This window comes from Lissotriton helveticus, chromosome 7 (assembly GCF_964261635.1).
Source record: "Lissotriton helveticus chromosome 7, aLisHel1.1, whole genome shotgun sequence".
Classification (NCBI taxonomy): Eukaryota; Metazoa; Chordata; class Amphibia; order Caudata; family Salamandridae; genus Lissotriton; species Lissotriton helveticus.
The window spans coordinates 40765002-40792670 of NC_136068.1; the positions used below are offsets into that span (position 1 = coordinate 40765002).

At 51.1% G+C, this 27669-nt stretch overlaps 1 protein-coding gene across 1 annotated transcript in view; it reads left to right on the top strand.

Annotated features, from left to right (window-relative positions):
• Positions 1-27669, top strand: part of GRIK5 (glutamate ionotropic receptor kainate type subunit 5) — a 1072331-nt gene that overhangs the window by 876438 nt on the left and 168224 nt on the right. The window contains exons 11-14 of the mRNA XM_078650387.1: positions 4818-4922; positions 6633-6740; positions 7289-7492; positions 12677-12790. Of these exons, the coding sequence (XP_078506513.1) occupies positions 4818-4922; positions 6633-6740; positions 7289-7492; positions 12677-12790 (531 nt within the window). The remainder of the gene's footprint in view (positions 1-4817; positions 4923-6632; positions 6741-7288; positions 7493-12676; positions 12791-27669) is intronic.

The window sequence follows — 27669 nt, forward strand, 5'->3', positions numbered from 1 at the left end:
AAATGTGCTCACCTAGCTAACACAATTCTGAATACTTTCTTAACATATTGATTATACATTCTATCCATAACAGTGAACATTCAATACATACATTTCCAGTACAGTCCATACCCTATAAACAGTTGAATTCATTGCTCCCCTATTTAGAAATGTAGAGTGGATCCCTAAACATATTCAGATATATCCTATCTGTTTTACTAAATTGAAAGATTACCGCAGCCAGCTACAACAATTCTGTATCCTCTCTCTAGATATATCGATTATAATTTTAAAGCATAGCCTCATGGCAGGTCATAATGAAGTACAACGCATTCATGACTTCCGTTTCTTCACCGTAATACAAATAATAAACATCCAGTCCACAAAATGTCAGATTGGCGATTCCTAACTCCATTATGAAGATTGCAATATAGACAGTCCTGGTAAGTATATGCCCCTATAGGGGTCTCACAAGTTTCAAAAGCAGTATAACACTGTATCTCATCCCCTTCATTTCCCATGGTTAATCAATCAAAGTCCAAACAAAGAAAAATCACAAACAAATTATTTGAAATCAAAAAACACCTTTGAACACAATAATAATTAAAGCAAGCAGGCCGTACTGGGAACCACAACCGGCCCGGCAAAGTGCTTGGCCGCCCCCCCCCCCTTTCCACTCGGGTGGTTGGAGGTGCCGCCGAGCTCTTTGCCGGGGCCGGTTTTCAGCCGATTTTGGTACAGGGCCGATTTTGCAGCTATGCTGCAGAAGCGGCCCTGTAACAAAACCGGCCCCCACCCTTTCAGCGGACCGGGGGATTGCCCGGTGCCCGCTATGGCCAGTCCGGCCCTGAAAGCAAGTAACAGACACCACAAAACTTGTGACACCCACTCTCCATTGCTCCACAAGAAAGGAAACAGCTCAACTAAAACTAAGAGAAAACATTAAACATGAAATAACATGCATGTTTCCCTCATCCAGTTATCCATGCCTTTCCATGTAGAAAGCTGTCATACATAATATTACTCAAACAACTTTAATTATTGCAACAAACCCATGATAAGAACTTCACATCACTGTGAAAGAAAAAACAAATCCAGTCAAACATAAAAAACATACCGATCTCCTCAAACCAGTCCTTTGTACTAGAAACCCAGCGTCTCACACTCAGCACTCACCACTCACCACAAACACAGGAAGGGAAAACAGAAACCCGGCAAAAAATTGAAGCTGTGACATCATATAAATGTCTGGGTATTCACATGGATTTCAAGGGCTCTTTTGTAAAACAGAAAGAAGCAGTCAAAGCAAAAACATTGTCCCTTGAAGCAGCATTGATGAAAGTTTCGGCACTGTTACTTTGCCCAAGCTTATCCCCCCTCCTGACAGTTATGAAGGCAAAGGTTACAAACTGTTTAACCTACGGCCAAGAAATAATGTTGGGGAGCGACTCGTCAATGCTGAATAAAACAACAACCAGAATCTACAAACGAGTCTGGCACCTTCCGAAATCGGCTTCTCCGGCTCAGATCAGGCTCGAGCTCGGCCTTCTGAGCCATGAGGGCGTCGGTGGAGGTGCATTCATCAAGTTGTGCCACAGACTGCGTAATTCAAGGGAAGGAAGCCTGGAGACCAAGCTGTGGCAAGAAATATCAGCAGGTCACCCCGGTCAAAAACATCAATGTTTGCTTGACCACTCTTTGAATCTGCTCGATGCCAAGGATTATTGGGAAACCAATCCGCCCCAGCAGGCACTTAAATTGTCCATTAAAAGAAGTGTTCGCCTCTGGTCTTTCCATCAGGAAAGGGCACAATTGTCTAAACGAAAACATGCCTGGTCGATAATCACTGAGCTCAAACCCAGATCAGAGGCACCATATCTTTCAAGCACCTCTGCAGCTGTTTGGAAGAAAACATTTATTGCCCTGAGGAAGGGCGAATGGCCATTTTTAAAACACTTGCCTTCATGGCGTCGTTCAAATGAGGACACTAATTGTAGGGGCTGTGGTCATTAGACGGAATCAATTGAGCATGTGGTGTGTGTTTGCCCAGCATTTCTCAAGGATAGAAGGCGGTAGTTGCGAGGTGAATGGATCAAGCACGGCGTTCGATCATGCCGGCAAGCCATTATATCAGCAATGAACCCCAACAACACAATGCTAAATGTTAAGTTCGCAAAATTTGTTTTCCAAATTGCAAAGAAACTTCACTCCCTAGGTTTGCAGGAACCATCGCCACAATCTTCAATTTCATGACTGGTCTGGAACGCCCCCCCCCGTCCCCTATTTAATTCAAAGACTCTTACTGGTGGAGCACTTGTATGTTTTACTGAAAGTTGGGGGCAGGTTTTACACTCACCAACTATGTCATTACGTTTTTAAACATATTTTAGCTGCTTCTTGTGCGAAAATAATAATAATTATTATAATTTATACATACTATTGCATTTTGTTAAAAAAACTTTAATTTTTTGTTGCATTAAGATGAAACATATTTGTTTGGGGTTTTTAAATTGTCATGATTTTAAGTAATCGAACAATAAACAGTCAACCTTCAAAAAGAAAACAGAAACCCCCGTCGCTCGTGCTAAATGTGGCAATTATCGAATCAGAATACACATAAGCTGCCTCTCATTCAGCTCTACCGTAAACCTGTAGAACGTCAGCCTACTTCAGACCCAAATAGGGAGCATTACTGACGCAAACATTTACAACGGCCAATGGTAGGCCTGCATCCCTTCTTATGTTCCAAATAAATATATCTGACCAAAATGTAGTAGCTAAAGCTATAAAAGTAGTGGCAACGAGTCAAAACTAAAACAGCAAAAAGTAAATAAAGAAAAAATACACATACTGCACTGTATTTAAGTCCTACACAAAATACCTGTAAAGTGGAGACTTTGACACGTTTCAAGTGCTTAACTATATTACCGCCATCGCTCAGGTTCCTGACTTTTCTTTCTGCCACTTTCTCATGATTTAAATCACTGTTCTCCTGTCTCGACGCCTCTTGCTCATAATCAGCATACTCCATCGGACCCACACGGCCCGCTTTATCTGCCTTTCTGAGAATCACACTCGTATCAGCCTTCAGATCTGGTAATGCCTTTAAATCAAATCTATTCTGATTTTTATGGCACTTGGGGCCATATGTAACAAGCGAAATTGCGATGGCAAACGCCGAAATTCACAGAATGTCAGCGTTTGCGATTGCAATTTTGCTAAATGGTATGTGTGAAGGCAAATCTGCGTGCAAAATAAGGAATCGCAAAATTTGAGATTCCTTATTTTGCAATTGCATTTAAGGAATCTCAAATTTTGCGATTCCTTAAATGCAATGTAAGAAGCACCAAAAAAGTGCAGTTTGGCCTTAAGGAATCGCAAATTAACACCACCTTCAAATTGGTGGTAATTTGAGATTTCTTTGAAAAATGCACTTTTTTGCATTTTTCAAAGTGCAATGTGAAGCACATACATGCCCTTAGGGCATGTATGTGCGCCACATGTGCACCCATGCTTATTTCAGGGGTGCAACAGGGTGTCCATTTGACACCCCTGCACCCTTGAAATTGCATTCTCAATTTGCAAATTGAGAATGTCTTCCCATTCATTCCTATGGGCCTCAAGGCCCATAGGAATGAATGGGGAGGTATTCCTTAATTGCAAACCGCAATTTGAGATTCGCAATTAAGGAATATGTGGGATTCGCAAAATCTGCAAATCCTACATACATAGCATTTTGTGATTCTCAAATAGCGATTCGCAAAAAATCGCTATTTGAGAATCGCAAAAGAGGATTTTGATACATATGGCCCTTAGACCCTTTCACAGTCTCAACGTCACGCGATGCAGCGTCATGAAACGCATCTATACCATCATCAGATTTTAGAATGAGGTAAAAGTGGATTTCTTTTTCAGTTTGGATTTGATGATTATCTTTGATTAGTCCTGGAGGCTGAGATGTCTGATTCGATGTCCATTATAGAGGAGTCTTTGTCTGGAGCTGTGATTCATAAATGAGCTTTAATGTATAAGTGGTCTGCGTGTTCTTCAATGGAAGCTCGCGCGAGGAAACACTGGCAGTGGAGAAACAAAAGCCCCTCACCCCCCGCTGTGCAGGGGGGAGCCCGAACACTAGGGGGCCCCCTCAGCAAAAGTGGTGGGTGATGGGCCGGAAGGGGGCCCCCACCTTGTACTTTTCGGGGGGGGGGGGGCGTCAAGTTTCTGGCTTGATGGTATGTTCCTTGGGATTGTCAGATGCATCCATACATGCTAAGATGAGTCACTGGGCTTCGTTAGGTTTTCTATAGTGGGGTTCACAACGTACAAACTCCTTGTACAAGTACAAATGCTTGTTTGCAATATTTGAGTCTCACATTTGCAATTGTTAGTCTTTATGCCCTTACTTTTCTCAACCTTGTTCACAAACTCCTTCATCCTGCATAGCATCCTTTCGCTTTCTCTGCTCCTCTAACCTCTGTCTGTCCTTTCAGACACTTGGTCCCCCCTCTCTCTGTCTCTCTCTCTCTCCCCTCTTTCATACATAGATTCTTCACACTATGCATGTACCATTCTCACCTGCTTCCTTTCCTTTATGGACACTTCCTGTTATTGCTTTCCACAATTGATTCTTTTTCCTTTTGAGTCACACCACTTGTTTTCTTATCCATGTTTCAACACCATTAAGTATGTATCATTCTTTTATATGTGGTCAGCCACAAATATTTCTGAACCCTTGATTCTGTCTCCTTAAATCTGTGTCTTGCTGTAATTGGCACCCTTCTTCCTCAGCCCATTGGTCAGCCCCCCCTTCATTTAATTTCTTTCTGGCACCCCCTCAGGTTGAGCACGATGGACTCACAGGAAGGGTGGAATTCAACAGCAAAGGACAGCGAACGAACTACACCCTCAGAATACTGGAGAAGTCGAAAGATGGCCACAGAGAGGTAAGACAAAGGTCACTTCCATCTTCATTCCAGGGCTGGTCTGCAGAACTTTGTCTAGATTGGTTTCTGGGGTATTAGTGAGAGGGTGGTTGTAGGTACACATAAGCACTTTCAGGTGAGAATGTAAGAACCCAGACTATTATAATCACTGCCTGAACCCTAATTATGATGTTTCTGAACAATATTTAGAAATTGTAGCAGCAGGATTAGCATCACAGGCTGCCATCGCCATCTTTGGCAGAATCTCTTCTCAAACATTCTGGATTGGTATTTACTTCCAGTGATGTCTTAAAGTGTCAGCGAGCATCCAAAGGCTCCTAGAGACATTTGCAGAAATCACCATCATTATCACTCCAACTGACAGCATTTATGATGTTCACAATATTGCTCCTGATTGAAAATTCAGTTCACAGATGTTTTTTCCATCTGGAAGCCTTCTCCACTCTAAGGGAACCTAGAGCTATGGGAGAGGAGAGAACATTGGAGCCAATTCACAGAACTAATCTGAGACAAAATCCGAAACTTACCACTTCTGGTATTCTCAGAAGGCACTTACAATTTTTGGTATTCACAGAAATCACTTACGACGCCTAACCTTACGTCCGCAGTCGGGCCCTAATCCCTGCACCCGGATAGTACTCTCCGGCTAGGGCCGTACTCTCTGGCTCGAGCCGAACTCTCCGGCTCGGGCCGGATAAACTGTAATCAATGGTCTGGAATGAAATTTTTACAAAAAGCAACATGAGGAATGTGTGATAAATGGTAGAGGAGGTCATGAAAAATAGTTTGGACAGGGAAAAGGGTGTGGCCAGACCCTACATCATAACCCAGAAAAGTTTGCTCCTTTGTATCAAGGTACAATTTGCTCTCCCCTCAGTGTTGACTGTAGTGTCAACACCTCAGTCAACACTAAGGCTGCTCCCATTAGTTTTGACTGTAGTGTTGACACCGCAGTCAACACTGGGAGGAGCACAAATTGTGCATGGCATGTACCATGATGCAAAGGAGCAAACTTTTCTGGGTTATGATGTAGTGTCTGGCCACACCCTTTTCCCTGCCTAAACTATTTTTCATGACCTCCTCTACCATTTATCACACATTCATAATTTTCCTTTTTGTAAAAATTGCATTCCATCCCATTGATTACACTTTGTCCGGCCCAAGCCGGAGATTCCGGCACCAGCCAGAGAGTATGGCCCTAGCTGGAGTGTACGGTCCTGGTGCGGAGAGTACGGTCCGGGTGCAGAGTTTCCGGCCCGACTGCGGATGTAAAGTCAGGAGTCATGAGTGATTTCTGAGAATACTAAAAATCCTAAGTGCCTTCTGTGAATACCAGAAGTAGTAAGTTTAGGATTTTGTCTCAGATTAGTTCTGTGAATTGGCTCAGTTGATTGGTTGCTTCCATCTCTTTGAAATCAACTTGCCTTCCTGCTTACTAATACAACTCGCAGATGCCAAAGAAAGGATGGGCAAGGATAGAGATCTCCCCTTCTGCCGCTAAAGTTCATTTTTGACACAGAGACTAGGGATTGAATGAATATGTAGACTGAGGTCCCATCTTACCAAAGGGTCATATAAGGTAGATAAGATGTGTCTTGTGGCCTCTTGCATGCTAAGATGTTGAGAACTGGGCTCGAATGCTTATGGTAGACTCAGGTAGACTCAGGACGCAAAGAATGGAATCAAGTCTATCGTTGTTCATCCACGCAGGTGGGGGTCTGGTACTCGAACCGGACGTTGGCAATGAATGCAACCACGCTGAACCTCAACACCTCGGAGACTCTGGAGAACAAGACGCTGGTCGTCACGACCATCCTGGTGAGTCCCTCAAGCATGGTTGAAGCTGGTGGTGGGCAGGGGGCCAGAGAAAAGGGTGAAGGCTCTGGTTTCTCTGCTCCTTGGTGGGCTGTAGTATATTGACCTCTCTATGGAGCATTACCACTTAAGCACTATGTCTGGTTACAGTGTAATCCTGGCACTGCACCTGAGCAACTGTTTTTCTGCACAGAGAATACCTGGCATTACTCTTGCCAAATGAAGATATTATTTAGTGTTCCAGTGTTAGTTGGGTGTTGGTAGCAGGTGATTAATAGTAACTAATGGTGATTGCTGGTGATAGCTAGCTGCTGGTGACTGACTGTGGCACACTACTGATGGTGACTGGGGTGATTGCTTGAAGCAGGTGGCTTGTGGTGATTTCTGGTTGGAAGTAGCTGTGGTAGTTGGTGGTCATTGCTGGTCGTGCATGACTGGTGGTGATTATTGCTGGTGATTCAAGGTGGCATTATTATGTCCAAGTGCTGTGTTTTGAGGCAGAGTCCCTATATTTTGACACATTTCCCCCTTTTCCACATTGTTCCTTGCAGGAGAACCCATATGTCATGAGGAGAGGAAACTTCCAACTGTATGAGGGTAATGAACAATACGAGGGCTTCTGCGTGGAGATGCTGAAGGAACTATCGGACATCCTGAAGTTCCATTATCACATCAAACTCGTGGACGACGGCCTTTACGGGGCCCCGGAACCCAATGGATCTTGGACGGGCATGGTCGGGGAGCTCATCAACCGGGTACGTATCTCTGCCCCTTACTAGGGCAAGTGAAGCTTCAGATACAGTTAACTTCAGGAAATGAGACATGCTTTGTGAGTTGCTGTTCATGAGTTCATACATGTGAGTCTCCGCTGCTTGTCTCAGATAAGCACATGAGGACCATGAGCCAATGATGAAGGGACACACTCTTGGACCATGATGTGAGCTCAGTACCAAACACGCACTAATGGTTTGTGTTAGAAATAGGGATTTCTGGTTGGCTAAGGCTTGCGCCAAAGCCAGGCAGAGACCACCCTTCTACGTCAGGGCAAGGAAGTCACCCGCCAAGATAACCCCTGCTCACCCCCTTGGTAGCTTGGCACGAGCAGTCAGGCTTATCCCGGAGGCGATGTATAAAGCTTTTGCACGCGCACCCAGCAACAACACCCAAGTCCCACCACAAAGGAAACTCCACACAAGGTTATATATAAAAATAGCCTTTGTATTATACCAAACATATTAGATAATAAACACACAATTTACACTGTGCCACTGGAACGGGCGAAATTTACAGGGGATTATATACATAGGACAGGGCCACGTGGACCACTGTCAGGAATAAGCACTTGGTAGAACTACCACTTTGCAGAAATAGCACTTTGTAGGAATTAAACTTAGAACACAGAATAATTGTAGCACCAAATAGCAAATGTAGCACACAACCAGTAACCACTGGTAAAAGGTAAGTACACCCTACGCAATCCTAAACACCTTAGGCAAATATCACGCAGGGAACCATGAACTCACTAGCATAACCTATACTAGAAAAAACAACCTCCTAAGCATAAAAATACATTTAGAGGTATCAGAACACAGGGTGCGCAAAACATACTACACACAGTACATTTCCTAACACCCAAAGCATTAGCACATAACTCACATCAAGGTCCAGGTTGCGCCACTGCGCCAAAACCTAAACGTAGCAGCTGCCCACTACTTGCTGGGCAGCTGGGGACAAAAGCAAGGGGCCTAAATGCTGCAGCTGGCATTAAGTGCTGCGCAGCTGGGGAATGCCAAAGTAGGGGTGAAGGACTGCGCCTCACTCCTGAGTCACATAGAGCAAGTCCCTAGGAAGCAAAACCTAAACGGTGCAGTTGCCCACTACTTGCTGGGCAGCTGTGGATCAAAACTGCGACAGGGGCTCTCACTAGCTCTCTGGAAGAAAGACTGCGCAAAAGGTTAGAGCCATCTGGCTCTGACGGTAAAGCGTGCACTCTGTGGAGCCATCGGGCTCTAAAATTAACATAGGGCAGAGAGCACACTGGCGCTAGATAAAGAACTGTGCACATGGTGGAGCATTGCACAGACTCTAAAAATGAACATGTTCTCGTGGAGCGCACTAGCGCTCTGAAGATAAATATGCCTCTTGTTGGAGCCCTCGGGCTCGGAGAATCACCGGGGCTTGACACTGCCCCAGGAAATTATTACTACAATGTGGGGGCGGACCACTGCCATCCGGGGCCGCCCAAGTTGCGCCACCCCCTACGGTGCCTTTCTTCGGCACTAACATCAGCCACTCTGGAGCCCCCCAGCCCTTCTCACTTACCGGGCTTCCTTTCCTCGGGCGGGGGCTCCTCTGGGAGGCGGTGCGGGCGGGGCTCTCTCTCCACAGGAGAGCCCCGCCTTCCTCTTCACCCGGGCCTCCTCCCGGGGCCTGGGACTCTGCAGCACGGCTCCGGGAGGCCGGGTGGGCTCCCGTCCTCCCGTATGGAACATCTTGGGGCTCCCCTCAGCTCACGGGAGCCCCGCACCGGGGACAGGTCAACTCCAGCCACGGTGTCAATTCCGCTTCCGTCCGGCGGCCCCACCCACAGTCAGGTAGGCTGCGGGCGGCGGCGGCATCCTTCGGGGGCAGGAATTGAGAGGTAGGCTCCCTTGGGCAGGAATTAAAAGTTTAGGAGCGGGGTGGGCACCCACCAGGGTTCTAGAAATCGAGCAACGGCCATACTCGGGGTGGGCACCCAAAGTTAAATAATTAAATAAGCGGGGTGAGCACCCGCGAGGCCGGTAAGATCGGGGGAATCCCTACGTCGGGGTTCCCTCGAGGAGGAAATCGGAGCGCTCCTCTTTAGCCGCAGAAATGGCAAATAAAAAGGGGCCCGGCGTTTCCCTGCATCAAGGAGCCAGGGGCTCTTAAAATAAAAGCAAGGTCCTGGAGAGTTCAAAAGTACAGCAGACCGGGTTTCAGGGCAAGGAAAAGGAGCAGGTGGCTCCCAACAAAGCAAGTCCCCCATTCATCCAGCATTCAGGGCATCCAAGGGCTGGGCAGGGCAGAAGAGTCCCAAAGAAATCCTCCAGCATCCTGGGCATCCAGGGGATAGGCAGGGCCCAGGGAGGCAAGCCTTCCCCTGGGGCCCCAGCAGCAGCACACCCCTGGTAGATTCAAGTCAGAAAACCAGAACATTTAACATGAGGTCACAGCCTCTTTTTATACACCAAATCCCTTTGTCTCTAGGATGCAGGGAGGGGGAAAACCAGATGCACCTGAATCTAGAGCACTCTGTTGAGCTCAGCCACTCTCCCCATTCACTGGCCAGGCTAGGGACATCAGATACACCACAGGGGGCGGAGCCAGCATCGTGGAGGGATGGCCCAGCCCTATTCAAGTCCCAGGTGCACCCCTCCCTCACATCAACATGCAGATCTCTCCATTCACCACCGGTGCAGACCCATCCTGACTCCTGGAGCCAGGCACACCAGCCAGCTCCAGTCAATCACAAGCCAGACAGTCAATTCACATTTATGACACAGACATTCCAGCTTCTAGAAGTGGCACTTCCACACTAGACACAGTAAATCCGCGCACATCATCGCGCAGCATTTAATCACACGAGTCCGCACATACCAAACTCGAGCCTGCACTCCCCACACATCAGGAACTACCATGGACACACTTATCCCCCATGTATTCCTATGGGAGGGCATGCCAATCTCACACACGCACTCAGTGCTAAAGTGCGCAAAGACCAGAAATCACTATACTTATCTCAGAGTTCAATGCAAAAAGTTCAGGGGTGAACCTGCCAGAAGGGCCAAGTCCAACAGTTTGTACATCTGTTATATGCATCTGCGATACACACACATTGTTTGTAAATCAATGCTGTGTGTAGAACGGCCTTGTGAGTCAATTGTGTGAGTTTAAAATTAGTTGAAGGTCAGCTCACATGGTTTGTACTCAGTTCTATTAATCAAGCACACTTGTTTCACATCTGCTTTTGATACTCAGATGAGGACATGGTTTGGGAGTCAATGTTGTGAGTTTCAGACATGCATGTAGGATGTATGTGTCCATGTTGTGAATCTCAAATAAGCTCACAGCGTCTGTACTTCAGTTCTTTATCAATGCCAGAGAAGTCCTGGTGGTGTGTGAGTTTCTGTTGTGGGGTTCAGATGCACATGACAAAGTTCTGCTAACCTTAAACAAGCACAAGGCACTTGTCATTCTATGTGATTAGAGTGCAATGTGTACCCATGCCTCGAAAATTTATTCTATGTCCTATACGGGCTCTCGGAGTAGGCAAGTCTTTTGTGAACTTCCAAGTGAGCTCTGAAAGCCTCTACTGTGTTCACAGTCTTAGTGAGTCTCTGCAGTCTTAAATACACACAGCCGGGGACCCTCAGGCAAGTGTCTGTAATGGTCTCAGGTGCTCAGACTCCCTTGAGAGCCCAAGATAATTTCCCAGAGTTGACGAGGCTCTAGAGAATCTCCAATCTGCCTCTTCAGAGTTGTAAAAAGCCAACAGAGTTTGAGAATTTATAGAGAATCGCAGTTAAACTCTATTTTAATGAATCTCTCGAGAGTCTTAATTCTGCTCAATGAGTTTCTTTTTCTCTCGGTGTCTTGATTAATTCTGTTTTTATGAGTCTCTTGATGGTCTTCGATAAGCTCACAGCATTTGTGAGTGTCTAGATATTCTCTAATAAATAAACTTTTCCTGAATATTTTTAAAGTTTTGTTAATCTGACAAAGATAGTGACTCTCAAGAGAGTCTGCACTAAACTCAGTGGTAATGATTTTCTTGGGAGTTCAACGGATGCTCACAGAGGTGGTGAGTCTATAGGAATGTCAGAGGAATTCACTGTTTCTGTGAGTCTCATGAGAGTCTTTGATAGGCTCACCGACTTAGGACATCTCAAGAGAGTCTCTGTCAAACTAATTTTTGATGAACTTCCTGGCAGTTCGAGGCATGCTCACAGTGGTGGTCCCCTAGGGAGTCATACTTGGTCCCAAAGTTTCAATCATTCTCTGGTAAAAGGTAAGTACACCATACGCAATCCTAAACACCTTAGGCATATATCCCGCAGGGAACCATGAACTCACTAGCATAACCTATACTAGAAAAAAAACCTCCTAAGCATAAAAATACATTTAGAGGTAGCAGAACACAGGGTGCGCAAAACATACTACACACATTACATTTCCTAACACCCAAAGCATTAGCACATAACTCACATCAAGGTCCAGGTCGCGCCACTGCGCCAAAACCTAAACGTAGCAGCTGCCCACTACTTGCTGGGCAGCTGGGGACAATAGCAAGGGGCCTAAATGCTGCAGCTGGCATTAAGTGCTGCGCAGCTGGGGAATGCCAAAGTCCCAAAGTTTCAATCATTCTCTTAGAGTCCTCAGCAAACTATCAGACTTGGAAACATTAAAAGGTTTTGTGTTTATCTTGACTGTCTTGGTAATACTCATAGTTATTGGGTCCCTTAAGAGTTCAACACCATATTGGTGTTTTCTGTAATTCTTGGAACCTCACACGCTTAGCAAGGCTTTGTTGTGAATTTCCTACTAATCTTTGTGGAGCGCACATTTTTCTGAGTTTCTTGATCGTCTATGATGAAGGTGCTTGGATCCTTTTCCAGAAGTTTTAAATAATCACTGGTGAAAACATCTAGTTTCTGGGTTCCACTGGAGTGTCCATTAAGACCACAGGGGCGGCGACTCTCTTGAGAGTGCCATGGCGTTCAAATGCTTGATGACACTTATAAAAGTCGTTGATAACGTTCAGAATCAAGTCCTACAGTTGTTAACTTTTTTGAGAATTTTAAACAAGTTCACACAGTTAATGAGTTTCTTCAGCGACTTCAATAAGATCATAGGATGGACAGGTTTATGTTCTGAGTGTTGTGTAACAGGAGGTTTTCGTCTTTTCTCTCTTCCAGAAAGCAGACCTGGCCGTGGCAGCCTTCACCATCACAGCAGAGCGGGAGAAGGTGATCGACTTCTCCAAACCCTTCATGACGCTTGGAATCAGCATCCTGTACCGAGTACATATGGTATGTTCTAAAGTAATGAATCCCCTGTTAGAATTGAGCCTGCTGTGTCCATTGGTAATGACACCCTATAAGAGGTGCATAGATACCGCATGGTGAATCCTATGTTAGTCATTTCATCTTTATAGAGCTCATAGTACATCCCATCTGCCAATGACATGTCATTAGCTCATGGTACATCGCATCTACCGATGGCGCATCATTAGCTCATGATACATCCCATCTACCAATGACGCATCATTAGCTCATGATACATCCCATCTACCAATGACGCATCATTAGCTCATGGTACATCCCATCTACCGAGGACGCGTCATTAGCTCATGGTACATCGCATCTACCGATGGCGCATCATTAGCTCATGATACATCCCATCTACCAATGACGCATCATTAGCTCATGATACATCCCATCTACCAATGACGCATCATTAGCTCATGGTACATCCCATCTACCGAGGACGCGTCATTAGCTCATGGTACATCGCATCTACCGATGGCGCATCATTAGCTCATGATACATCCCATCTACCAATGACGCATCATTAGCTCATGATACATCCCATCTACCAATGACGCATCATTAGCTCATGGTACATCCCATCTACCGAGGACGCATCATTAGCTCATGGTACATCCCATCTACCGAGGACGCGTCATTAGCTCATGGTACATCCCATCTACCGAGGACGCATCATTAGCTCATGGTACATCCCATCTACCGAGGACGCGTCATTAGCTCATGGTACATCCCATTTACCGATGACGCGTCATTAGCTCATTGTACATCCCATCTACCGATGACGCGTCATTAACTCATTGTACATCCCATCTACCGATGACGCGTCATTAACTCATTGTACATCCCATCTACTGATGATGCGCCATTAGCTCATGATACATCCCATCTAACAATGACCTGTCGTTAGCTCATGGTACCGTCTATGTTAGCTGGATCCATGGTAGTCACTCCAGTAATCCAGTGTTAGTGATTTCCCTCCCTTCTCTTACAGTGATCACAGGACGTATGTCCTATGGTCATGTGGTCACAACCATCTGCTCATTCGTGGTCAGTCTGGGATTTAGTCTGGTGTAGACAGATCCAGGTCAAACTGGATTTGCTAAGATTTAGAGGTTTGCCAAAGTCTTGCTATTATTGGCTGCTGAAGGATCCAGGTTGGTGGCAAGGTTTGAGTTAGACTAGTAAGGATGAAGCCACTGCAACTTGTTCCTAGTTTGGAGAAAAGGCCTCAGGAATGAGTGAGGTGCCCTATGAAGGGCTTAGGAGCAGGCAGAGCCAGCTTTGGCACTGGTGGCACCTGGTGCGACAATCATTTTATGCACCACCACACCCAATGACTGCCTTCTCAGATTCTCTCACTACCATTGGCTAAAGTGACCCTCATCTCTCCAATCATAAGTTATTGCTAAACACAGCGCTCCCCCTGAGTTCAGCGCCCCCTCCACAGGTCCGCGCCCCGTGCGGCTGCACCGGTTGCACTGCCTTAAAGCCGGACCTGAGAGCAGGGGTAGGTATTTCTAAGTCAGGTTCTAGGAATGGCCCATTTTATGCATTTGAAATTCATTTATTTTCTGAGCAGTTACTAAAAAAAATTGGCATAACAAAAGAACTTATGCGAAGCGTTACTGAAGCAAGAGAGCCGATTGGGTGTTAGTACAGCTGCAGGGCCTTCTTACCTGTGAATTATCAAACTTGATTGAATGTACATGTATGTTCATTAGACAGTGAGGCAGGCTATGGTTCAACTGCCAGAAAACAATAGGACCAGAAAATTACATTTTGACTCACAGTACTGTTAGAGCAAGACAAGTAGTGTTAGGCTTGTAGTGCGAGCAAGCACTTACCAGAGAGAGAGAACCACGTCATCTCAAAGGACACGTAGCACGCTGCACTGTTGGGCTGAAACAGACCTGTGATGTGAATGAACATGGCCCAACATGGGACAGAACAACGTGTAATTATAAAATGATTCTGTGACATTGAAGGGGAGACAAACAGTCCAAGGTGGACATTTACAGCCTGATGAAATACTGCGTCAACTGTTGGGACAAGGCGTTACTGAACCCTAAATTACATCGTAGTGCGCTGTACTGTTATAGTAAGGCAGACATGGGGTTCAGACTTATCAAGCGAGGGACCTACGACTTACCTGAGAGAGAGAAGCATTTAATCTTTGAAACTACAGCATGATAATGCCAAGTAGACAGTGGCTGGTTGTTGACACTCAACTGTTATATCTGTGCATGTGAACACTGCTACACATGTCCTCAAGGACAAACATGCCTGGATTCAGGTACATGTGTGGTTGCAGCACGCATTCTTCGTGTAGTGGAGAGGGTTACACATTTTGTGTACTGCTCAGCTTCCAGGACTGACCATCTCCCCTACACGTACATCGCATGATGAGTGCCAGGTGCCTTGGCTATGACACAATGGAAAGCCAATGCTGCCGCGAGGAGTGTCGCAGTCATCCTGTCGCGCCCTGCCCAGAGCAGGCCCACACAACGAGAGTACCAGTTCCAAGAATGGTGTTGACTGTGAGGTTGCTGAGGATGTGACATGGACAGGTGATTAGCCACAGCTCCTGGGACCAGAGGGTAGTAGAGCAACTACCAGAACCAGGACAGAGAGAGTTAGCAGGCGCACAACTCTAGGTGCAAACTTCAACATGAAGTGGACTCTCCACACTTTCCAGTTCCAACGCGTGAGCTCCTGGAGATGGTCAAGGTCCTGAGAATGGTCCTTTCCCTGAAACTAGAAGAGAAGACCTGATTCACAGCAGCACCAGCGGCACCAATATCAACTCAAGGCTACCAGAAATCTGAGCCCTCTAGGCAGAGTTCCACAAGCATTAAAAGTTCATGTAGATAAAATGTGAAACAGAATAAAAAATTACTTAAAGATGCTAACTCAGTTTTGCTTTCAAACACAAACTAAAAGATTACCATGTTTGACTGGATGTTACGCAGAGTCTGGCTCCGAAGGCTCCGTGACCTGAAGGCTCGCTAGTCCCAGAGGCTGGCTCCGAAGGCTCCGTGACCTGAAGGCTCGCTAGTCCCAGAGGCTGGCTCCAAAGTCTCCGTGACCAGAAGGCTCACTAGTCCCAGAGGCTGGCTCCAAAGGCTCAGTGACCTGAAGGCTCGCTAGTCTCAGAGGCTGGCTCCCAAGGCTCAGTGACCTGAAGGCTAGCTAGTCCCAGAGGCTGGCTCCGAAGGCTCAGTGACCTGAAGGCTCACTAGTCCCGGAGGCTGGCTCCAAAGGCTCAGTGACCTGAAGGCTCGCTAGTCCCAGAGGCTGGCTCCAAAGGCTCAGTGACCTTAAGGCTCGCTAGTCCCAGAGGCTGGCTCAAAAGGCTCAGAGACCTGAAGGCTCGCTAGTCCCAGAGGCTGGCTCCAAAGGCTCAGAGACCTGAAGGCTCGCTAGTCCCAGAGGCTGGCTCCGAATGCTCAGTGACCTGAAGGCTTGCTAGTCCCAGAGGCAGGCTCCAAAGGCTCAGTGACCTGAAGGCTTGCTAGCCCCAGAGGCTGGCTCCAAAGTCTCAGTGACCTGATGGCTCGCTAGTCCCAGAGGCTGGCTCCCAAGGCTCAGTGACCTGAAGGCTCGCTAGTCTCAGAGGCTGGCTCCCAAGGCTCAGTGACCTGAAGGCTCGCTAGCCCCAGATGCTGGCTCCGAAGGCTCAGTGACCTGAAGGCTCACTAGTCCCAGAGGCTGACTCCAAAGGCTCAGTGACCTGAAGGCTCGCTAGTCCCAGAGGCTGGCTCCAAAGGCTCAGTGACCTGAAGGCTCGCTAGTCCTAGAGGCTGGCTCAAAAGGCTCAGAGACCTGAAGGCTCGCTAGTCCCAGAGGCTGGCTCCAAAGGCTCAGAGACCTGAAGGCTTGCTAGTCCCAGAGGCTGGCTCCAAAGGCTCAGTGACCTGAAGGCTTGCTAGCCCCAGAGGCTGGCTCCAAAGTCTCAGTGACCTGATGGCTCGCTAGTCCCAGAGGCTGTCTCCGAAGGCTCAGTGACCTGAAGGCTCACTAGTCCCGGAGGGTGGCTCTAACGGCTCAGTGACCTGAAGGCTCGCTAGTCCCAGAGGCTGGCTCCAAAGGATCAATGACCATAGGACTCGCTAGTCCCAGAGGCTGGCTCCAAAGTCTCAGTGACCTGAAGGCTCGCTAGTCCCAGAGGCTGGCTCCAAAGGATCAATGACCTGAGGACTCGCTAGTCTCAGAGGCTGGCTCCAAATGACTCAGTGACCTGGAAGCTCGCTAGTCCCAGAGCCTAGCTCCAAAGGATCAATGACCTGAGGACTCGCTAGTCTCAGAGGCTCGCTCCAAAGGCTCAGTGACCTGAAGGCTCGCTCGTGGCTGAGGCTGGCTCCAAAGGCTCAGTGACCTGAAGGCTTGCTAGTCCCAGAGGCTGGCTCCAAAGGCTCAGTGACCTGAAGGCTCGCTAGTCCCAGAGGCTGGCTCCAAAGGCTCAGTGACCTGTAGGCTTGCTAGTCCCAGAGGCTGGCTCCAAAGGCTCAGTGACCTGAAGGCTCGCGAGTCTCAGAGGCCGGCTCTGAAGGCTCAGCGACCAGAAGGCTCGCTAGTACCAGAGGCTTGCTCCAAAGGATCAATGACCCGAGGACTCGCTAGTCCCAGAGTCTGGCTCTGAAGGCTCAGTGACCAGAAGGCTCGCTAGTCCCAGAGCCTGGCTCCAAAGGATCAATGACCTGAGGACTCGCTAGTCTCAGAGGCTGGCTCTAAAGGCTCAGTGACCAGAAGGCTCGCTAGTCCCAGAGGCTGGCTCCAAAGGCTCAGTGACCTGAAGGCTCGCTAGTCCCAGAGGCTGGCTCCAAAGGCTCAGTGACCTGAAGGCTTGCTAGTCCCAGAGGCTGGCTCCAAAGGCTCAGTAACCTGAAGGCTCGCTAGTCCCAGAGGCTGGCTCCAAAGGCTCAGTGACCTGAAGGCTCGCTAGTCCCAGAGGCTGGCTCCAAAGGCTCAGTGACCTAAAGGCTTGCTAGTCCCAGAGGCTGGCTCCAAAGGCTCAGTGACCTGAAGGCTCGCTAGTCCCAGAGGCTGGCTCCCAAGGCTCAGTGACCTGAAGGCTCGCTAGTCTCAGAGGCTGGCTCCCAAGGCTCAGTGACCTGAATGCTCGCTAGTCTCAAAGGCTGGCTCCCAAGGCTCAGTTACCTGAAGGCTCGCTAGTCCCAGAGGCTGGCTCCGAAGGCTCAGTGACCTGAAGGCTCGCTAGTCCCAGAGGCTGGCTCCAAAGGCTCAGTGACCTGAAGGCTCGCTAGTCCCCGAGGCTGGCTCAAAAGGCTCAGAGACCTGAAGGCTCGCTAGTCCCAGCGGCTGGCTCCAAAGGCTCAGAGACCTGAAGGCTTGCTAGTCCCAGAGGCTGGCTCCGAAGGCTCAGTGACCTGAAGGCTTGCTAGTCCCAGAGGCTGGCTCCAAAGGCTCAGTGACCAGATGGCTTGCTAGCCCCAGAGGCTGGCTCCAAAGTCTCAGTGACCTGATAGCTCGCTAGTCCCAGAGGCTGGCTCTCAAGGCTCAGTGACCTGAAGGTTCGCTAGTCTCAGAGGCTGGCTCCCAATTCTCAGTGACCTGAAGGCTCACTAGTCCCGGAGGCTGGCTCCAAAGGCTCAGTGACCTGACGGCTCGCTAGTCCGAGAGGCTGGCTCCAAAGGCTCAGTGACCTGAAGGCTCGCTAGTCCCAGAGGCAGGCTCAAAAGGCTCAGAGACCTGAAGGCTCGCTAGTCCCAGAGGCCGGCTCCAAAGGCTCAGAGACCTGAAGGCTCGCTAGTCCCAGAGGCTGGCTCCAAAGGATCAATGACCTTAGGACTCGCTAGTCCCAGAGGCTGGCTCCAAAGGATCAATGACCTGAGGACTCGCTAGTCTCAGAGGCTGGCTCCAAAGGCTCAGTGACCTGAAGGCTCGCTCGTGGCAGAGGCTGGCTCCAAAGGCTCAGTGACCTGAAGGCTCGCTAGTCCCAGAGGCTGACTCCAAAGGCTCAGTGACCTGAAGGCTCGCTAGTCCCAGAGGCTGGCTCCAAAGGCTCAGTGACCTGAAGGCTCGCTAGTCCTAGAGGCTGGCTCAAAAGGCTCAGAGACCTGAAGGCTCGCTAGTCCCAGAGGCTGGCTCCAAAGGCTCAGAGACCTGAAGGCTTGCTAGTCCCAGAGGCTGGCTCCAAAGGCTCAGTGACCTGAAGGCTTGCTAGCCCCAGAGGCTGGCTCCAAAGTCTCAGTGACCTGATGGCTCGCTAGTCCCAGAGGCTGTCTCCGAAGGCTCAGTGACCTGAAGGCTCACTAGTCCCGGAGGGTGGCTCTAACGGCTCAGTGACCTGAAGGCTCGCTAGTCCCAGAGGCTGGCTCCAAAGGATCAATGACCATAGGACTCGCTAGTCCCAGAGGCTGGCTCCAAAGTCTCAGTGACCTGAAGGCTCGCTAGTCCCAGAGGCTGGCTCCAAAGGATCAATGACCTGAGGACTCGCTAGTCTCAGAGGCTGGCTCCAAATGACTCAGTGACCTGGAAGCTCGCTAGTCCCAGAGCCTAGCTCCAAAGGATCAATGACCTGAGGACTCGCTAGTCTCAGAGGCTCGCTCCAAAGGCTCAGTGACCTGAAGGCTCGCTCGTGGCTGAGGCTGGCTCCAAAGGCTCAGTGACCTGAAGGCTTGCTAGTCCCAGAGGCTGGCTCCAAAGGCTCAGTGACCTGAAGGCTCGCTAGTCCCAGAGGCTGGCTCCAAAGGCTCAGTGACCTGTAGGCTTGCTAGTCCCAGAGGCTGGCTCCAAAGGCTCAGTGACCTGAAGGCTCGCGAGTCTCAGAGGCCGGCTCTGAAGGCTCAGCGACCAGAAGGCTCGCTAGTACCAGAGGCTTGCTCCAAAGGATCAATGACCCGAGGACTCGCTAGTCCCAGAGTCTGGCTCTGAAGGCTCAGTGACCAGAAGGCTCGCTAGTCCCAGAGCCTGGCTCCAAAGGATCAATGACCTGAGGACTCGCTAGTCTCAGAGGCTGGCTCTAAAGGCTCAGTGACCAGAAGGCTCGCTAGTCCCAGAGGCTGGCTCCAAAGGCTCAGTGACCTGAAGGCTCGCTAGTCCCAGAGGCTGGCTCCAAAGGCTCAGTGACCTGAAGGCTTGCTAGTCCCAGAGGCTGGCTCCAAAGGCTCAGTAACCTGAAGGCTCGCTAGTCCCAGAGGCTGGCTCCAAAGGCTCAGTGACCTGAAGGCTCGCTAGTCCCAGAGGCTGGCTCCAAAGGCTCAGTGACCTAAAGGCTTGCTAGTCCCAGAGGCTGGCTCCAAAGGCTCAGTGACCTGAAGGCTCGCTAGTCCCAGAGGCTGGCTCCCAAGGCTCAGTGACCTGAAGGCTCGCTAGTCTCAGAGGCTGGCTCCCAAGGCTCAGTGACCTGAATGCTCGCTAGTCTCAAAGGCTGGCTCCCAAGGCTCAGTTACCTGAAGGCTCGCTAGTCCCAGAGGCTGGCTCCGAAGGCTCAGTGACCTGAAGGCTCGCTAGTCCCAGAGGCTGGCTCCAAAGGCTCAGTGACCTGAAGGCTCGCTAGTCCCCGAGGCTGGCTCAAAAGGCTCAGAGACCTGAAGGCTCGCTAGTCCCAGCGGCTGGCTCCAAAGGCTCAGAGACCTGAAGGCTTGCTAGTCCCAGAGGCTGGCTCCGAAGGCTCAGTGACCTGAAGGCTTGCTAGTCCCAGAGGCTGGCTCCAAAGGCTCAGTGACCAGATGGCTTGCTAGCCCCAGAGGCTGGCTCCAAAGTCTCAGTGACCTGATAGCTCGCTAGTCCCAGAGGCTGGCTCTCAAGGCTCAGTGACCTGAAGGTTCGCTAGTCTCAGAGGCTGGCTCCCAATTCTCAGTGACCTGAAGGCTCACTAGTCCCGGAGGCTGGCTCCAAAGGCTCAGTGACCTGACGGCTCGCTAGTCCGAGAGGCTGGCTCCAAAGGCTCAGTGACCTGAAGGCTCGCTAGTCCCAGAGGCAGGCTCAAAAGGCTCAGAGACCTGAAGGCTCGCTAGTCCCAGAGGCCGGCTCCAAAGGCTCAGAGACCTGAAGGCTCGCTAGTCCCAGAGGCTGGCTCCAAAGGATCAATGACCTTAGGACTCGCTAGTCCCAGAGGCTGGCTCCAAAGGATCAATGACCTGAGGACTCGCTAGTCTCAGAGGCTGGCTCCAAAGGCTCAGTGACCTGAAGGCTCGCTCGTGGCAGAGGCTGGCTCCAAAGGCTCAGTGACCTGAAGGCTCGCTAGTCCCAGAGGCTGGCTCCAAAGGCTCAGTAACCTGAAGGCTTGCTAGTCCCAGAGGCTGGCTCCAAAGGCTCAGTGACCTGAAGGCTCGCGGGTCTCAGAGGCCGGCTCTGAAGGCTCAGTGACCAGAAGGCTCGCTAGTCCCAGAGGCTGGCTCCAAAGGATCAATGACCTGAGGACTCGCTAGTCCCAGAGTCTGGCTCCAAAGTCTCCATGACCAGAAGGCTCACTAGTCCCAGAGGCTGGCTCCAAAGGCTCAGTGACCTGAAGGCTCGCTAGTCCCGTAGGCTGGCTCCCAAGGCTCAGTGACCTGAAGGCTCGCTAGTCCCAGAGGCTGGCTCCCAAGGCTCAGTGACCTGAAGGCTCGCTAGTCTCAGAGGCTGGCTCCCAAGGCTCAGTGACCTGAAGGCTAGCTAGTCCTAGAGGCTGGCTCCAAAGGCTCAGTGACCTGAAGGCTCACTAGTCCCGGAGGCTGGCTCCAAAGGCTCAGTGACCTGAAGGCTCGCTAGTCCCAGAGGCTGGCTCCAAAGGCTCAGTGACCTGAAGGCTCGCTAGTCCCAGAGGCTGGCTCCAAAGGCTCAGCGACCTGAAGGCTCGCTAGTCCCAGAGGCTGGCTCCGAATGCTCAGTGACCTGAAGGCTTGCTAGTCCCAGAGGCTGGCTCCAAAGGCTCAGTGACCTGAAGGCTTGCTAGCCCCAGAGGCTGGCTCCAAAGTCTCAGTGACCTGATGGCTCGCTAGTCCCAGAGGCTGGCTCCCAAGGCTCAGTGACCTGAAGGCTCGCTAGTCTCAGAGGCTGGCTCCCAAGGCTCAGTGACCTGAAGGCTCGCTAGTCCCAGATGCTGGCTCTGAAGGCTCAGTGACCTGAAGGCTCACTAGTCCCAGAGGCTGGCTCCAAAGGCTCAGTGACCTGAAGACTCGCTAGTCCCAGAGGCTGGCTCCAAAGGCTCAGTGACCTGAAGGCTCGCTAGTCCCAGAGGCTGGCTCAAAAGGCTCAGAGACCTGAAGGCTCGCTAGTCCCAGAGGCTGGCTCCAAAGGCTCAGAGACCTGAAGGCTTGCTAGTCCCAGAGGCTGGCTCCGAAGGCTCAGTGACCTGAAGGCTTGCTAGTCCCAGAGGCTGGCTCCAAAGGCTCAGTGACCTGAAGGCTTGCTAGCCCCAGAGGCTGGCTCCAAAGTCTCAGTGACCTGATGGCTCGCTAGTCCCAGAGGCTGTCTCCGAAGGCTCAGTGACCTGAAGGCTCACTAGTCCCGGAGGCTGGCTCTAAAGGCTCAGTGACCTGAAGGCTCGCTAGTCCCAGAGGCTGGCTCCAAAGGATCAATGACCATAGGACTCGCTAGTCCCAGAGGCTGGCTCCAAAGTCTCCGTGACCTGAAGGCTCGCTAGTCCCAGAGGCTGGCTCCAAAGGATCAATGACCTGAGGACTCGCTAGTCTCAGAGGCTGGCTCCAAACGACTCACTGACCTGAAAGCTCGCTAGTCCCAGAGCCTAGCTCCAAAGGATCAATGACCTGAGGACTCGCTAGTCTCAGAGGCTGGCTCCAAAGGCTCAGTGACCTGAAGGCTCGCTCGTGGCTGAGGCTGGCTCCAAAGGCTCAGTGACCTGAAGGCTTGCTAGTCCCAGAGACTGGCTCCAAAGGCTCAGTGACCTGAAGGCTCGCTAGTCCCAGAGGCTGGCTCCAAAGGCTCATTGACCTGAAGGCTTGCTAGTCCCAGAGGCTGGCTCCAAAGGCTCAGTGACCTGAAGGCTCGCGAGTCTCAGAGGCCGGCTCTGAAGGCTCAGTGACCAGAAGGCTCACTAGTCCCAGAGGCTGGCTCCAAAGGCTCAGTGACCTGAAGGCTCGCTAGTACCAGAGGCTGGCTCCAAAGGATCAATGACCTGAGGACTCGCTAGTCCCAGAGTCTGGCTCTGAAGGCTCAGTGACCAGAAGGCTCGCTAGTCCCAGAGCCTGGCTCCAAAGGATCAATGACGTGAGGACTCTCTAGTCTCAGAGGCTGGCTCTAAAGGCTCAGTGACCAGAAGGCTCGCTAATCCCAGAGGCTGGCTCCAAAGGCTCAGTGACCTGAAGGCTCGCTAGTCCCAGAGGCTGGCTCCAAAGGCTCAGTGACCTGAAGGCTTGCTAGTCCCAGAGGCTGGCTCCAAAGGCTCAGTGACCTGAAGGCTCGCTAGTCCCAGAGGCTGGCTCCAAAGGCTCAGTGACCTGAAGGCTTGCTAGTCCCAGAGGCTGGCTCCAAAGGCTCAGTGACCTGAAGGCTCGCTAGTCCCAGAGGCTGGCTCCCAAGGCTCAGTGACCTGAAGGCTCGCTAGTCCCAGAGGCTGGCTCCGAAGGATCAGTGACCTGAAGGCTCACTATTCCCGGAGGCTGGCTCCAAAGGCTCAGTGACCTGAAGGCTCGCTAGTCCCAGAGGCTGGCTCCAAAGGCTCAGTAACCTGAAGGCTCGCTAGTCCCAGAGGCTGGCTTCAAAGGATCAATGACCTGAGGACTCGCTAGTCCCAGAGTCTTGCTCCAAAGTCTCCATGACCAGAAGGCTCACTAGTCCCAGAGGCTGGCTCCAAAGGCTCATTGACCTGAAGGCTCGTTAGTCCCGGAGGCTGGCTCCCAAGGCTCAGTGACCTGAAGGCTCGCTAGTCCCAGAGGCTGGCTCCCAAGGCTCAGTGACCTGAAGGCTCGCTAGTCTCAGAGGCTGGCTCCCAAGGCTCAGTGACCTGAAGGCTCACTAGTCCCGGAGGCTGGCTCCAAAGGCTCAGTGACCTGAAGGCTCGCTAGTCCGAGAGGCTGGCTCCAAAGGCTCAGTGACCTGAAGGCTCTCTAATCCCAGAGGCTGGCTCAAAAGGCTCAGAGACCTGAAGACTCGCTAGTCCCAGAGGCTGGCTCCAAAGGCTCAGAGACCTGAAGGCTTGCTAGTCCCAGAGGCTGGCTCCGAAGGCTCAGTGACCTGAAGGCTTGCTAGTCCCAGAGGCTGGCTCCAAAGGCTCAGTGACCTGAAGGCTTGCTAGCCCCAGAGGCTGGCTCCTAAGTCTCAGTGACCTGTTGGCTTGCTAGTCCCAGAGGCGGGCTCCGAAGGCTCAGTGACCTGAAGGCTCACTAGTCCCGGAGGCTGGCTCCAAAGGCTCAGTGACCTGAAGGCTCGCTAGTCCCAGAGGCTGGCTCAAAAGGCTCAGTGACCTGAAGGCTCGCTAGTCCGAGAGGCTGGCTCCAAAGGCTCAGTGACCTGAAGGCTCGCTAGTCCGAGAGGCTGGCTCCAAAGGCTCAGTGACCTGAAGGCTCGCTAGTCCGAGAGGCTGGCTCCAAAGGCTCAGTGACCTGAAGGCTCGCTAGTCCCAGAGGCTGGCTCAAAAGGCTCAGAGACCTGAAGGCTCGCTAGTCCCAGAGGCCGGCTCCAAAGGCTCAGAGACCTGAAGGCTTGCTAGTCCCAGAGGCTGGCTCCGAAGACTCAGTGACCTGAAGGCTTGCTAGTCCCAGAGGCTGGCTCCAAAGGCTCAGTGACCTGAAGGCTTGCTAGCCCCAGAGGCTGGCTCCAAAGTCTCAGTGACCTGAAGGCTTGCTAGCCCCAGAGGCTGGCTCCAAAGTCTCAGTGACCTGAAGGCTCGCTAGTCTGAGAGGCTGGCTCCAAAGGCTCAGTGACCTGAAGGCTCGCTAGTCCCAGAGGCTGGCTCAAAAGGCTCAGAGACCTGAAGGCTCGCTAGTCCCAGAGGCCGGCTCCAAAGGCTCAGAGACCTGAAGGCTTGCTAGTCCCAGAGGCTGGCTCCGAAGGCTCAGTGACCTGAAGGCTTGCTAGTCCCGGAGGCTGGCTCCCAAGGCTCAGTTACCTGAAGGCTCGCTAGTCCGAGAGGCTGGCTCCAAAGGCTCAGTGACCTGAAGGCTCGCTAGTCCCAGAGGCTGGCTCAAAAGGCTCAGAGACCTGAAGGCTCGCTAGTCCCAGAGGCCGGCTCCAAAGGCTCAGAGACCTGAAGGCTTGCTAGTCCCAGAGGCTGGCTCCGAAGGCTCAGTGACCTGAAGGCTTGCTAGTCCCAGAGGCTGGCTCCAAAGGCTCAGTGACCTGAAGGCTTGCTAGCCCCAGAGGCTGGCTCCAAAGTCTCAGTGACCTGTTGGTTTGCTAGTCCCAGAGGCGGGCTCCGAAGGCTCACTGACCTGAAGGCTCACTAGTCCCGGAGGCTGGCTCCAAAGGCTCAGTGACCTGAAGGCTCGCGAGTCTCAGAGGCCGGCTCTGAAGGCTCAGTGACCAGAAGGCTCGCGAGTCTCAGAGGCCAGCTCCAAAAGCGCAGTGACCTGAAGGCTCGCTAGTCCCAGAGGCTGGCTCCAAAGGATCAATGACCTTAGGACTCGCTAGTCCCAGAGGCTGGCTCCAAAGGCCTCAGTGACCGTAAGGCTCGCTAGTCCCAGAGTCTGGCTCTGAAGGCTCAGTGACCAGAAGGCTCGCTAGTCCCAGAGGCTGGCTCCAAAGGCCTCAGTGACCGTAAGGCTCGCTAGTCCCAGAGTCTGGCTCTGAAGGCTCAGTGACCTGAAGGCTCACTAGTCCCAGAGGCTGGCTCCAAAGTCTCCGTGACCTGAAGGCTCACTAGTCCCAGAGGCTGGCTCCAAAGTCTCCGTGACCTGAAGGCTCGCTAGTCCCAGAGGCTGGCTCCAAAGTCTCCGTGACTTGAAGGCTCGCTAGTCCCAGAGGCTGGCTCCAAAGGCTCAGTGACCTGAAGGCTCGCTAGTCCCAGAGGCTGGCTCCAAAGGCTCAGTGACCTGAAGGCTTGCTAGCCCCAGAGGCTGGCTCCAAAGGCTCAGAGACCTGAAGGCTTGCTAGTCCCAGAGGCCGGCTCTGAAGGCTCAGTGACCAGAAGGCTCACTAGTCCCAGAGGCTGGCTCCAAAGTCTCCGTGACCTGAAGGCTCGCTAGTCCCAGAGGCTGGCTCCAAAGTCTCCGTGACTTGAAGGCTCGCTAGTCCCAGAGGCTGGCTCCAAAGGCTCAGTGACCTGAAGGCTCGCGAGTCTCAGAGGCTGGCTCCAAAGGCTCAGTAACCTGAAGGCTCGCTCGTGGCAGAGGCTGGCTCCACAGACTCAGTGACCTGAAGGCTCACTAGTCCCAGAGGCTGGCTCCAAAGGCTCAGTGACCTGAAGGCTTGCTAGTCCCAGAGGCCGGCTCCAAAGGCTCAGTGACCTGAAGGCTCGCTAGTCCCAGAGGCTGGCTCCAAAGGCTCAGTGACCTGAAGGCTCGCTAGTCCCAGAGGCTGGCTCCAAAGGATCAATGACCTTAGGACTCGCTAGTCTCAGAGGCTGGCTCCAAAGGATCAATGACCTGAGGACTCGCTAGTCCCAGAGGCTGGCTCCCAAGGCTCAGTGACCTGAAGGCTCGCTAGTCCCAGAGGCTGGCTCCAAAGGCTCAGTGACCTGAAGGCTCGCTAGTCCCAGAGGCTGGCTCCAAAGGATCAATGACCTGAGGACTCGCTAGTCCCAGAGGCTGGTTCCAAAGGTTCAGTGACCTGAAGGCTCGCTAGTCCCAGAGGCTGGCTCCAAAGGCTCAGTGACCTGAAGGCTCGCTAGTCCCAGAGGCTGGCTCCAAAGGCACAGTGACCTGAAGGCTCGCTAGTCCCAGAGGCTGGCTCCAAAGGCTCAGTGACGTGAAGGCCTGCTAGTCCCAGAGGCTGGCTCCAAAGGCTCAGTGACCTGAAGGCTCGCTAGTCCCAGAGGCTGGCTCCAAAGGTTCAGTGACCTGAAAGGTCACTGGTAGAGTTTGCAATCATCGTTAAGCCATGGCTTCAAGTCTCAGCAAGGGCAGCTCATCCTTCTTTTCTTCTATGGCCAGTAAATTGGGTCATTTAAAGCATTTAGAAATGGTTGAAGTGTAGGAGAAATAGAATTACGCTTGGAGGATGGGGTGTTCATACAAGGGTCTGGAGCCTTTCAGGTAGGAGGAAAATTCTTTATTTCTTGTTAGGCCCTTGGGTTCAACAGCAGGTACATCCTGGCCGGGCTCCATCCACCTTCCAAAAGTCCCTGTCTTGTGCCTTCCACTAAAAGCTACACACCAGCATTCTAATACATTATCCACTCTGCGCATTCCAGGCAGCGGCTCAGGCCTATAGGGAATGGGAACACACAGGACAATACAAAGAGGTTTGTAAAAAGCACACCTTATTATTATTTGTGAAGGACTAAACTACTTCATGCCCCAATAATACTTTTCATCATTTTTCCCTAATTTGTTCCAAGAAGCACTCACACCTCCCAGCCAAACATTTAACAAATAAGAAAAGTATATGATACTTTCCTTCGGCCAAGAGTCGCGGGCTCTTTGAAGCTCCTAATCTCCAGAGGCTTTATGAGAGCTTGCCTGAGATGAAACAACACCTTCCATAATCCTTAAGCCTCATCTTTGGGGCTACCTCATTCATGTGACCACCTCCTCACACCAGGGATGTTCTAAGAGTCTGGTTCCAAAATCAAGAGCCCTGAAGAAGGCTCCTGAAAGAAACTATTGTCTACTCTAGGGTCCACGCACGCCTTACGACACGTTTCGCTAGAGTTTCTATTCACCCTCTAGTGGTTTATGAAAAACAGTCCTTAAACTGCGCTTATAGTTTTTTATTTTTTATTTATTTTATTTAGGTTGCATGAGGTCCTTATATTTACTTCTCTACGCTCACGTAAGGAACATTCTTAAATTGTTCCC